Genomic DNA, 12428 nt, shown 5'->3' with positions numbered 1-12428 from the left:
CTCACCACAATGTCCGACCACAGACCCCCCCCCCAGCCCCAGCTCCCCCAATGTCTGACCCTCACGCACCCCCCAACGTTCGACCTCCCCCGTTCCCTCGATGACCGACCTCCCCCCCACCCCCCCAAGAAATCGGAGCCACCCCACCCTTGCGATGTCAGACCTCTCCAGCCCCCAAATCCTATTCACTTACCTTCGGCATTTACCTTTTCCCTGGTTGGTAAATTTCAATCGGACCTTTAAATGTTGCTGGTTTATGGCAGCTAATGCCAGAGAGGGATGGGAGCTGACATGTTTAGGGAAATCTGTGACAGAACAGTGAGTTTGTTTCGAGAAGGAAATAGGGAGAGTGCAGTACTGGCATCTTCCAACCAAGACAAAGGGTGGATCCAGCAAATCCAGGGCAGCTAGGAGCAGGTGGCACAAGTGGACGGGCGGTAGGGGCGGGCGGTGGGGGGGGGGCAATGGGTAATGGTGAGGGAAAAATAGATCAATGGAAGAAATGGAAATAAATTGATGGAAATAAAAATGGGGTGAAGGTAGAGGAGAGAGTTCAGTCTGGAGTTGTTGAACTCAATGTTAATCCGGACTGTGCCCAATCAGAAGAAGAAGGGCTGTTCCTCCTGTTTGCCTCAATTAAGGGGCAATTTAGCGTGGCCAATTCACCTACCCTGCACATCTTTGGGTTGTGGGGGTGAGACCCACGCAGACACGGAGAGAATGTGCAACTCCACATGGACAGTGACCCAGGGCCTGGATTGAACCCGGGTCCTCGGCACAGTGAAGCAGCAGTGCTAACCACTGCGCCACCGTGCCGCCCTCCCCTAGTGACCCAAGGTTCACCTTTATTCTGTCACTCACACATTCTAATCTCTTTATGTGCCACTATCAGCTCCCACCTTAGCCTGAATAACCCCCATTTACAGAAGTGTGAGGTGATTCACTTTGGAAAGAATAACAGGAATGCGGAATATTTGGCTAATGGTAAAATTCTTAGCAGTGTGGATGAGCAGAGGGATCTCGGTGTCCATGTACATAGATCCCTGAAAGTTGCCACCCAGGTTGATAGGGTTGTGAAGAAGGCCTATGGTGTGATGGCCTTTATTGGTAGAGGGATTGAGTTCCGGAGCCATGAGGTCATGTTGCAGCTGTACACAACTCTGGTACGGCCGCATTTGGAGTATTGCGTACAGTTCTGGTCGCCTCATTATAGGAAGGACGTGGAAGCTTTGGAACGGGTGCAGAGGAGATTTACCAGGATGTTGCCTGGTATGGAGGGAAAATCTTATGAGGAAAGGCTGATGGACTTGAGGTTGTTTTCGTTAGAGAGAAGAAGGTTAAGAGGTGACTTAATAGAGGCATACAAAATGATCAGAGGGTTATATAGGGTGGACAATGAGAGCCTTCTCCCACGGATGGAGGTGGCTAGCACAAGGGGACATAGCCTTAAATTGAGGGGTAATAGATATAGGACAGACGTCAGAGGTGGGTTTTTTACGCAAAGAGTGGTGAGGCCGTGGAATGCCCTACCTGCAACAGTAGTGAACTCGCCAACATTGAGGGCATTTAAAAGTTTATTGGATAAGTATATAGATGATAATGGCATAGTGTAGGTTAGATGGCCTTTAGTTTTTGACTTCCCATGTCGGTGCAACATCGTGGGCCGAAGGGCCTGTACTACGCTGTATCGTTCTATGTTCTATGTTTTGTCTTTCTGAACTCGATATCTTTGTCTATCTTCATCTATCGCTGGCCCTCTAAACTGCTCCACTACCCCACGCCCTCCAACTACAGTTTAAATCTGACCCCATTTCCAGTTCTGTTGAGCATTGACAAAGATTCACCCAGACTCAAAGAACAAAGGACAATGCAGCACAGGAACAGGCCCTGCAGCCTCCAAGCCTGTACCGGTCCTGATACCACCCTAAACATTTCCCTCCAAGTCACTCACCACCCTGACTTGGAAATATATCGCCATTCCTTCACTGTCGCTGGGTCAGCATCCTGGAACTCCCACCCTAACAGCACAGTGGGTGTACCCACACCTCAAGGACTGCAGCGGTTCAAGAAGGCAACTGACCACCACCAAACACTAGCTCCCTTCTCTCTCCACAGACGCTGTCAGACCTGCTGAGATTGTCCAGTATTTTCTGTTTTTGTTTCAGGTTCGGCATCTGCAGTAATTTGCTTTTATCTTCGAGGTTATGCTGGAAGTGTATAAAACGTTGGTTAGGCCACAGAGAGAGTACTGTGTGCAGTTCTGGAATCCACATTATAGGAGGGATGTGATAGCACTGGAAAGGGAGCAGAGGAGATTCACCAGGATGTTGCCTGGGCTGGAGAGATTATTATGAAGAGAGATTGGATAGGCTGGGGTTGTTTTCTCTGGAGCAGAGAAGACTGAGGGGGGAACATGATTGAGATGTATAAAATTATGAGGGGCATAGATAGACAGGAACAAACCTTTCCCCTTGGTGGAAGGGGACCAGGGGATATAGATTTAAGGTCAGGGGCAAGTGGTTTAGAGGGGATGGGAGGAAAAACCTTTTCACCCAGAGGGTGGTGGGAGTCTGGGACTCGTCACCAGAAAGGGTGGTGGAGGCAGAGACCCTCATAACATTGAAGAAGTATTTAAACGTGCGTTTGCAATCTCAGGACAGACAAGGCTATGGGCCAAGTACTGGGAAATGGATTAGAATGGTTCGGTGGTTGTTTTTGACCGGCGCAGATGCGATGGGCTGAAGGGCCTTTTCTGTGCTTTATGATCTGATGACTGTAAAAGATATGATGCATCCTCTTTCAATCCGAGTCTTCTGGACGCTGGGCATCAGAGACAGCTGCACTGCCAGGATATCGGCTGGCCTGACTCAGCAGGTTGGACGCCTCGCACAGTCGGAATTTGTGGAAGTAATTGGGCACTGAGGGGAAGTTACAGCCCCGTGTGTTCAGAAAAGATAGGAAAAGGGGGTCGGTGTGGCAGTGCTGATTCGGGAAGACATTGTAGGCCGGAATTTTGCAGCCCTGCCTTTTGGCAGGATCTTCCCGTTCCACCAAAGGCAATGGATTTTTGGCTGGCTCACTGGGAATATCCCACTTGTTGTATTGGAAAGGGAGGGGTATCTGGAGGAGATAAGGACAGAACCCATATGGTTAAGAGTGGAGAAACAGAGCAGTTCTGATCATGCGACTGCAGGAATTCTAAAGACCTCTAAACGGTGAGAGAGACAGAGAAACAAATCTGCAGGGAACTCACCAAGGTGTGCAAGAACGATAGAGTGGTGATGGGGCACTTTAATTATCCAAATATCAATTGGGATAATGTTAGAGTAAAGGGTAAGGAGGTGGATGAATTTCTGAAATGTGTTCAGGAGAACCTCCATGGCCAGTCTGTTCTTTGCCTAGTTTAGAAGGTGACACTGCTGGATCCAGGACTGAGGGATGAGGAGGGATAAGTGTCCATGGGGGGAACACAGAATGGCCATTGTACCAAGAGGTTTAGAACAGTAATGGAGAAGAGTAAGGAAAAATATAAAGTAGAACTTCAAAAATTGTACGAGAAACAATGAGAATGAGAGGGGGTTAGGCAGGTTGATATGGAAGTGGAGTTTGCAGGAGGGCTTTAGAAACAATAATCAGGGGACAATTACCAGACTCTTGGAGAGGTCGGTTAATTAGGAGAGCCAGCATCTATTTGTAAAAGGCAACTTGCCTAATCTCATCAATTTTTTGATGAAGTAACATCGAAGTTTGATGAAGGGAATGGAATAGATATTTGTCTGTATGGATTTTAAAGAAAGCGTTTCCTAAGGTGTCCCATAAAAGTCTTGATTAATAAAACAGGTCTTTGGATGGCGGGACTTAGTATGGATAGAAAATTAGCTTAAGGGTGGAAAACAGTGTGTCGTGATAAATGGTTATTTTTCAGACTTGAGGACAGACAGTGGTATTCCCAAAGTGACTGCAACAGGATACATATCGGCTAGCAGAGTGAGCAGACAAGTGGCAAATTAAATTTAGTACAGAGAAGTGTGAAATGAGACATTTTGGGAGAAGGAATGGGGAGAAGCAATATGGACTTTAATGGCACAATTCTAAAAAATGTAGCCGGACAGAGGCACGGTGGTACAGTGGTTAGCACTGCTGCCTCACGGCGCCAGGCACCCAGGTTCAATTCTGGCCTCAGGTCACTGTCTGTGCGGAGTCTGCACGTTCTCCCCATGTCTGCGTGGGTTTCTTCCGGGTGCTCCGGTTTCCTCCCACAGTCCAAAAGTGTGCAGGTTTGGTGGATTGACCGAGCTAAATTAGGGTTACTAGTTTAGGGGTACCAGGAGAATCCGGCGAACGTACATACACGAGATTCAGCGGCCTCGTCCCGACACCAAGTCAACGCAACGAAGCTGCTGAATTGTATCCAGTCTGGGTTTAACATATCATCGAAAATGTGACCCCTCCGACAGTGCCGCATTCCCCGAGGGCTGGATTCTCCGATTGCCGATGTTCCGAAATCACGTTCGACGATCAGCCGGAGAATCCCTTTTTACGCCAAAATCGGGGCGGCCGGTTTTCGGATGCTCCGCCCCCTCAAAAATGGCAGAATCGCTGAATATGCCGCCAGCCATTGGGACGGCCTCAGGACATCACCTGAGGCCCTCCCGCGGTGCTCCGCCCCCGATGGGCCGACTATCCAACGGCGCCGGCTGCGTGTCCTCTCAGTTTGCGGGGATCTTGGATGGCGGCTTCGGTGGGGGCTGGGGGGACTGGTGGGGTTGGCCCGCGGGTGGCGAGGGGGTTACAGAAGGACACTATCTGGCAGTCTGGGTCCGCGCTCGGCCGGCGCCATGTTGCACGGACCCGCCAATTCTCCATCTGTACCTGTAGGTAAAGCCAGCTTTCCGTGGCGCGGCTGCTCGCCACCCCACCAGGCGGAGCTTCGGTGGGGGGGGGGGGGGGGGGGCGACCCCGACGTTTCCATTGTAAAACTAGACGCTACCTCCGGACATAGCCTCAAAATCGGAGAACCCAGCCCTGAGTATGGCACTGGAGAATCAACTTTAATTTTGTGCTCCTGTCTCAGGAATGGGTTTGAATTCACAACCTTCTGACATGGGCAAGTGTGATGCCAGAGTGGCCCTTTTACAAACAGAGAGGCAATAATAGGCAGGCAATATTCCTCTGCTCTGCTCTCGTGTATGACAATATATTATCCCCCCCTCCCCTCACCCCTGACCCATTTCCCCCCCCAGCCAAAAAAACATACGGCCCCCCTGCATACGAGAGGCAAAAAATCAATTGTATTAAAACGAATGACCCAGGAAATGTAAATCTGGGAAGATGATTTTCACCAGCGAATGGAAATGACGGCACATCCAGCAAAACTGATCTTGCTTCACTGTGGAGAGGGGGCCCCATGTGCTCTTTGGCAGATGAGACCTGTGAACTTTTTTCCACTTTCCATTGTGCTTCTGTCAGTTGAAATTAGTTCCCCTTTGGGGGATTCTCCTTCTAACAGTGGTAATGTTGTTGAGTTGTGGAACTATGCGGCTGTTTATAGAGTTGTTTGTGTTATGTACCCAAGCACATCCCATCGTTGTTTTTCGCTTGTCCATGTACACGTTACAAAAACAAGTATGTCACTCAGCAAACAGGTGAGCCAGCCTGGCCAATCACAGCAACAGCAACGGGGCTGATATAAAATGAGAAAAAGGGGATGGAGTGAAGGAAATCTGTCAGTGCCCGAGGGAAAGAGACACAGGGTACAGCGATTCAGGTGGTGATCCTTTGCCAGAACTGAAAAGAGACATGGAGACAAACAACGTTAACCAGTTGATGAAAAAGATGGAAACACAGGATATCAACAGGTAAAAGTCACACGTTCCCAAATGCTGAATCCTTTTGTTGCTGTAAGATCTCGCGCATTGTTTACCAGACGTTCAGATCTTAAGACCTGCTATAAATGCTCCTACGTTACCAGTCCAAGCAATCATTTATTGTGCCCTGAAATACATCACTTACCCTGGCTATTGTACAGGTGTCAGCTTTCGACAAACTACATCCAACGGAGCTTTGCAACTCGCTGCCAAGTTTCTCAGCTGGCAAGCTGACAGCTGGGTGCACCCTACAAAGCTGAAAGGCGAGCTGATTCCCTCAAAGGAAGGTCCTGTCATTGTTTCAACGTGGAGTGTTTTTGTCATTCGTTGGCTGGGTATGGGCAAGGTTGGTATTTATTGCCCAGCCCTCATTGCCCTGGGAAAGTGATGGTGGGCAGTCTCCCTGAATTCCTGTGGCCCTCTGATGGTGCGGCTCCTTAAAGGTTGTTCTCGTCCCTCTTGGTAATACAGGTCTTGGGCTGAGAGATGTGTAAGTCAGTTTGGTGAGCTCTTATGCATGGTACAAACTACAGCTTACAGTGAAAGGAATGGACATGGAGTTCAGAGGCACTGACCAAATGACCTACTCCATCCTGGTTAGTGTTGAGCTACTTAAGTGTTGCAGCATTCACACCCATCCATGCAAGCAGAAAGCTTGACATCTAATCTGGTGTTGAGGAATGGAGGAGGAGGGCCACTTGAATACTTAGCCTGTTTCTGGTGTGGTCCAGTTCAGCTTCTGACCTGTGGTCCACACCACCACCCACTACTACTCCTCCTCACCCCACCCCCACCACAGGATGTTGACTCTCTACTTGGTGGTAGCACTTAGTAGATTTTCTTCCTCCTTAATCTCAACCATGAAAAGCAAAATGAGCTGTTGTGTTGTACAATGATCAGAGGGAGAAATGCTCTGCTTTGTATTTGCAGCATTGTGAGCAGCGTGTTTGATATTATTCTAAATAGAAAAACCTTTGATCATGATGGTGTGCGTCAGAACAAGCTCTCTTCTGAAAGGGTGAAGCAATCCAGTATTTACAAAGGGTGTCATGGATAAACCCCTCACAAAACACTAATTGCTCTGATGTCAAATTGTGGGCAAAACCTTGGAATCTGTAACGAGAAATCAAATCTGTGCGTACGTAGAAATGCATGAGCTAATTAAGGGCAGTCAACATGGACTTGTCAAATGCAAGCTGCCTTTATCAAATTAACATGGAAAGTACAGGAAGTCTTGGAAGGATTTATGGAGAGAGAAAACCAGAGTTAAAGTCTCAAATCTGATCTTTCATCGGAACTTTCATCAGTTGGCCACAGATCCAAAACTCTGTTCCTCTCTCCACAGATACTGCCAGGCCGGCTGAGGTTTTTCCAGCACTTGTCTATTTTCCTTCCAGATTTCCAGCAGCTAAAGCATTTTTCTTTTGTCTATGTTTGTCAAACGTTCTAACATAGCTGAACAGATAGAGCTGTGGTCGGTGCTGTGAATGTGGATTTCCATTAGTCATTCATTAAGGAGCCTCGTGAAAGATTTTTAGATGGTAGCAGCTTTGATAAAATGTCGGTCTGCGGTCCAGAGATGAAGAGTCAGGGTAGGCGAGCAGTGCATTGACCCAAAAGGCCACACTGGGGCCACACTCGTCCTCTGGATCCGTGGATAACTGGGACTTGAGTGCAGGGCGCACAATCTCAGTTTGTTGACGACACTAAGGTAGCTGTTTGGGCAAACAGCCACGGGGTTGGTGAAAGGCCTTTGGGAGATGTAAACAGCTTGGCAGACTGGGCAGCAAAATGGAAAATGCAAGTGTGAGGTAATCGACTTTGGGAAGGTAAACAAGAAATGGGTGTGTGCTCAACGGGAAGTCACGCCGGGTGGAGAGGTGGGGGATGGGGGGGATGAAGTGTGCAAATGCACACAGGAGTGCAAATGCAAAATTTCCTGACGTTTCGCTCGCAAGGAGAGAGCCAACAGAATGTTTGATTTCATAAGTAGAGGCGAAGACACGTGAGAGTAAAGATGCATTGATCTGTTTGGGAACAGGTAGGCTACTGTGTGCAGTCTTGGGACCCAATGTAGAAAAGACAAAAGTGGCAGAGAGCAAACAGGGAAGATACGAATGATGGAAAACTGTATTTCGTCAGGAAATACTTCAGAGCCTGGATTATTTTCATTGAAAGACGTCTTACAACACCAGATTAAAGTCCAACAGGTTTGTTCCAAACACTAGCTTTCGGAGCACTGCTCCTTCCTCAGGTGAATGAAGAGGTATGTTCCAGAAACATATATATAGACAAATTCAAAGATGCCAAACAATGCTTAGAATGCGAGCATTTGCAGGTAATCAAGTCTTTACAGATCCAGAGATAGCAGTAACCCCAGGTTAAAGAGGTGTGAATTGTCTCAAGCCAGAACAGTTGGTAGGATTTTGCAAGCCCAGGCCAGGTGGTGGGGGGGGGTGAATGTAATGCAACATGGATCCCAGGTCACGGTTGAGGCCGCACTCATGTGTGTGGAATTTGGCTGTAAGTTTCTGCTCTGGCGATTCTGCGTTGTCGCGCATCCTGAAGGCCGCCTTGGAGAACACTTACCCAGAGATCAGAGGCTGAATGTTCTTGACTGCTGCAGTGTACCCCGACTGGAAGGGAGCATTCCTGCCTGGTGATTGTCGCGCGTTATTTTCATTGAAACAGAGAATCTTTAGAGGAGACTTCATTGAGATTTTTAAAATAAAAAATTGTCTTGATAGTGAATGCCAGAGACATCTCCTCCACCCTTAGGTAGTCAGCAATGAGGCATTATCATGGAGAAAATTAGGTGATAGTGTTTCTATACAGGGTTTTGATGGCATGGAATGCTTTGCTGCAGGATGTGTTCGTGTGAGAGATCACTGCACCTCTTAAGAGACAACTAGATCTATTTGAAACAGGAAGGTTCAGGAATGTCGAGAGACTGTGGGATTGCTCTCACAAAGATCCAGCACAGACGTGATATCATGCTCCAGCCCTCTATGCTTTCAAGAATTAAGAGTTTGAAGGCAGCCTAGATTCAGTCTTTACACTGGTAAATTTTAGCGTGCGTTGAGTGATTTACCAAACAATCTGTTTCCTTTTATTAACTAGCAATCCTCTGCCATCACTGGAGGAAATCACGTCCTGGACTCTGGGTTTCGATAAGGTGATGAAGACTGAAGCTGGCAGGAATGTTTTCAGTGAATTTCTGCGGACAGAGTACAGTGAGGAGAACATGCTCTTTTGGCTGGCATGTGAAGACTTCAAAAAGGAAAAGAACTCAAAGGTGGTTGCAGAAAGAGCAAGGACAATATATGAAGATTACATTTCAATATTGTCTCCAAGAGAGGTGAGAACATTTCTGCGGGCAAATATAAGACTAAGACACTCAGATAACGTTAAAGATTGTGCTATTATTTTCTTGCCTTCTGAAACAGGTTGTATGTTGAAAGAAGACAGTGGTGAGTAGAGGTAATCACTGTCAATGATTAGTACTATCAAAGATTAATACTATCAATAATTGTTGATGTCCAGCTAGTAATGTTGTTGAGTTAGACTGTGAGTAAGATTTAGTATTGTCTATGATTAGTTATATTAATGAATAATATTATAAATAATTAATTTTATTAATGAGTACACTCATTGGTTAGAACTATAATTGATCATTTGGTTTTGATCAATTTGTACTTTGTAATTACAGTCAATAATTTATACAGCAAAGAATTAGTATTTAGTTTGCACGGTCTGTGATTAATACTGTCTATAATTAACATTATCGACATGCAGTACGCTTGCTGGTATTATTGTCACAGATGTTAGTGTTATCAGCATGTGGTACTGTCTGTGTTACAAATAGGAACAAGTTATCAATAGTGTCAGTGATGAGGACAAGCCATGGTGAGCACAGCCTGGGACTGCCAATGGCCAGGATTCCACCATCCCGTGCACCTAACACCCCCAGGGATTACTCCTGCCAATGATAAGGAAAAATCCATTGCTGATAAATGCTGTTCTATTTTAGATTTTTAATTGCTTGCAATCAGGAACTTCCATCTTTTAGAAAACAAAAGCGGGTTACATGAGGGGTAATTAAAGCTGATCCTTTTAATTGCAGCACTCAAATTCTGCAGTCAAGTTGGAGGCACGCACAGAGCTATCGTAAATGGAAGATGCTTTTTTAAATTGGTGATTGCTAATACTGAGCATTAACAGTGCTGACCGTTCACACCATTACTCATTAACAATACTACTGTCTTGTTCATTAATAATACTGACCACCTGCTCAGTCAGCATTCACCATAACATTGACCACTGGTCATTTATGGTACCAATCATTTAAACTGACTATGGGCTAAATATTAATACTAAAAAAAATGTAAATATCGTCACAGTCCCAGATGACCATCGACTGCTCTCCCGTTTGAGAGCTGACTGGTGGTGATTTAGCCTGAGGGTCACCACACCTTCGGAAACAGGCAAGGAAGAGAAGGTGGACTCTTCATGAGTAAACTCAGCTTGGTGTCGCTCCGCATCATGAATCAGCCACCCAGCCAAGTAAGCAAACCAATCACCCCCGCGATTATTAATACTAACCACTCAATTTTCATTGCACTGGACATGCATAATATTGACCACTAGGCAGTCATTGTATTGTCCATTCACAACACAGATCACTCTTAACACTGTGGATAGATAACCATTGACTATCGTACTGACCACTGCTACTGGTAATGGGGACAACTTGATGATATTGAAGAGCAAAATCATTTGCAATTTACACCATCAACATAACTGACCATTAACAGCATTGACCATTGGCAATAGCGTCCTTTGATAACCTTAAATGAGATTGACCATTGTAGTCAGGACTTGATTGAAGCCTTCTTGATTTGAATGACTCAATTTCATATTTGGACACTTTTTGGGGCAGCAAGGTGGCGCAGTGGGTAGCATTGCTGCCTCATGGCACCGAGGCCCCAGGTTCGATTCTGGGTCACTGACCGTGTGGAGTTTGCACATTCTCCCCGTGTCTGCGTGGGTTTCACCCCCACAGCCCAAAGATGTGCAGGTTAGGTGGATTGGCCACGTTTAATTGCCCCTTAATTGGGCAAAAATTGGGTACTCTAAATTTATTAAAGAAAATATTTGGACCCAGAGCCGGGATCGAACCTGGGACCTCGGCGCAGTGAGGCAGCAGTGCTAACCAGTGTGCTGCCCTTAGCTGATGCTTTTTTGATGTGTATTCAAACATTGGTCAGTGCCCACTTTGTCTTTAGGAGAGAGGCATTTAGGGCAATGGCTCTGAATGGGCCAAAATGCAGCAGAAAGCCTGCATCAGGTTAATGCTGACTAGTTTTGAGTGAGATTGTGTGATAAAGAAATATGCACTTCAGTTATTTTGTTCTTTGTGCTGTTTACAGGTGAGCCTTGACTCTCGTGTGCGGGAAATAGTGAACAGGAACTTGATGAATCCATGCCCTCTTATGTTTGAGGATGCTCAGCTCCAGATTTACAGCCTAATGCACAGGGATTCCTTCCCCAGGTTCTTGAACTCTGAGATGTACAAGTCCCTCACTGAAAAACCTAAGGCTTCCCCTGACACTACCCCTGACGCTGAAAGCTAATCTTGGACCTCCTGAAAGCATTAGGAACGGGAATAGTGGAATTTGACCACCGCTGCACACTCACATACACAGTCACACGTGTACATAGACACACATGCGAACATACATGCATAATTATTCACTCACATACACACACATGCATGCATACATACATGAAAGCACACCACGACATTTTCAAACACATGTGCTTACAGATGCTGACACCTGTACATTAACTGACCATCAGACTTGTGCACACACACCAATACACACACAAGTGTGGAAATAATGACTAAAAAAGAAAGCATTGTTAAAAACCCTGAAACTTGCTTGCTGGAGATCTTGGTTTAGTTTTAATTCAGGGTGCAGACACCAACGGAATTTTGAGCTGACTTTTAAAAGAAATATATAAAGATTGGAATAAAAGAGTTTTGCTTTACTGCCTCAGTTACAAACGCAAAAAAAACGCCAAGAAGGTTTGTTCTATTTGAAAAAAATAATACATGTTTTGTCATTTTGCCAAGATTTAACTCTTGTTCCGTGCAGCAGTAACTTGCCGAGTTTCATTGGTCGAATAGGTCAGTCAGACTTGGTCTGCCCCTTTCCAAAGGAGCAAAGGTTGTTCCGAGCGGACGAGCGCTCGCCACAGGAGGGCGCCCAGTGGTTCCGGAGCGCCCGCTGCTGAGTCTGTTAGGTGCAGCAACGGGCCAGTGAATTCAGCATGACAGCCCCCGCTCAAACAGCAATGGACAGCGCTGTGGGCTCTGCTGCAGGCCAACGAGAGACGCAAACGCCTTCATTTCTTTTGCCGCTGTCGGCAGCATTTTATGAATTTTAATAAGCACAAAAAAAAATGTGAAATGCAGAATTTTTTTGTGGGTTTCAGCCTCAGTAATTCCGATGGTTTTAAGAAACAGCACCATGTTTATTTATCATGAAAGAGTCTGCA

The 12428-nt window shown here is 46.3% G+C and overlaps 1 protein-coding gene across 3 annotated transcripts in view; it reads left to right on the top strand.

The window, feature by feature from the left end:
* LOC119976478 (regulator of G-protein signaling 17-like) overlaps positions 1-12199 on the top strand; it is a 145350-nt gene extending 133151 nt beyond the window's left edge. For 2 of the 3 annotated variants that reach the window (XM_038817019.1, XM_038817028.1), the window contains exons 5-6: positions 8988-9225; positions 11297-12199. In XM_038817019.1, coding sequence (XP_038672947.1) covers positions 8988-9225; positions 11297-11500 — 442 coding nt within the window. In that variant the 3' untranslated portion in view covers positions 11501-12199. Of the gene's footprint in view, positions 1-5743; positions 5859-8987; positions 9226-11296 lie in introns of those variants that run through there. The other variant, XM_038817037.1, reaches the window with a different exon arrangement.
* The last annotated feature ends 229 nt before the right edge of the window (positions 12200-12428 follow it).

The sequence above is a fragment of the Scyliorhinus canicula genome, chromosome 1, assembly GCF_902713615.1.
Source record: "Scyliorhinus canicula chromosome 1, sScyCan1.1, whole genome shotgun sequence".
Taxonomy (NCBI): Eukaryota; Metazoa; Chordata; class Chondrichthyes; order Carcharhiniformes; family Scyliorhinidae; genus Scyliorhinus; species Scyliorhinus canicula.
Note: the sequence above shows the minus strand (reverse complement) of the source record. Positions and strands in the feature narration are given on the sequence as shown.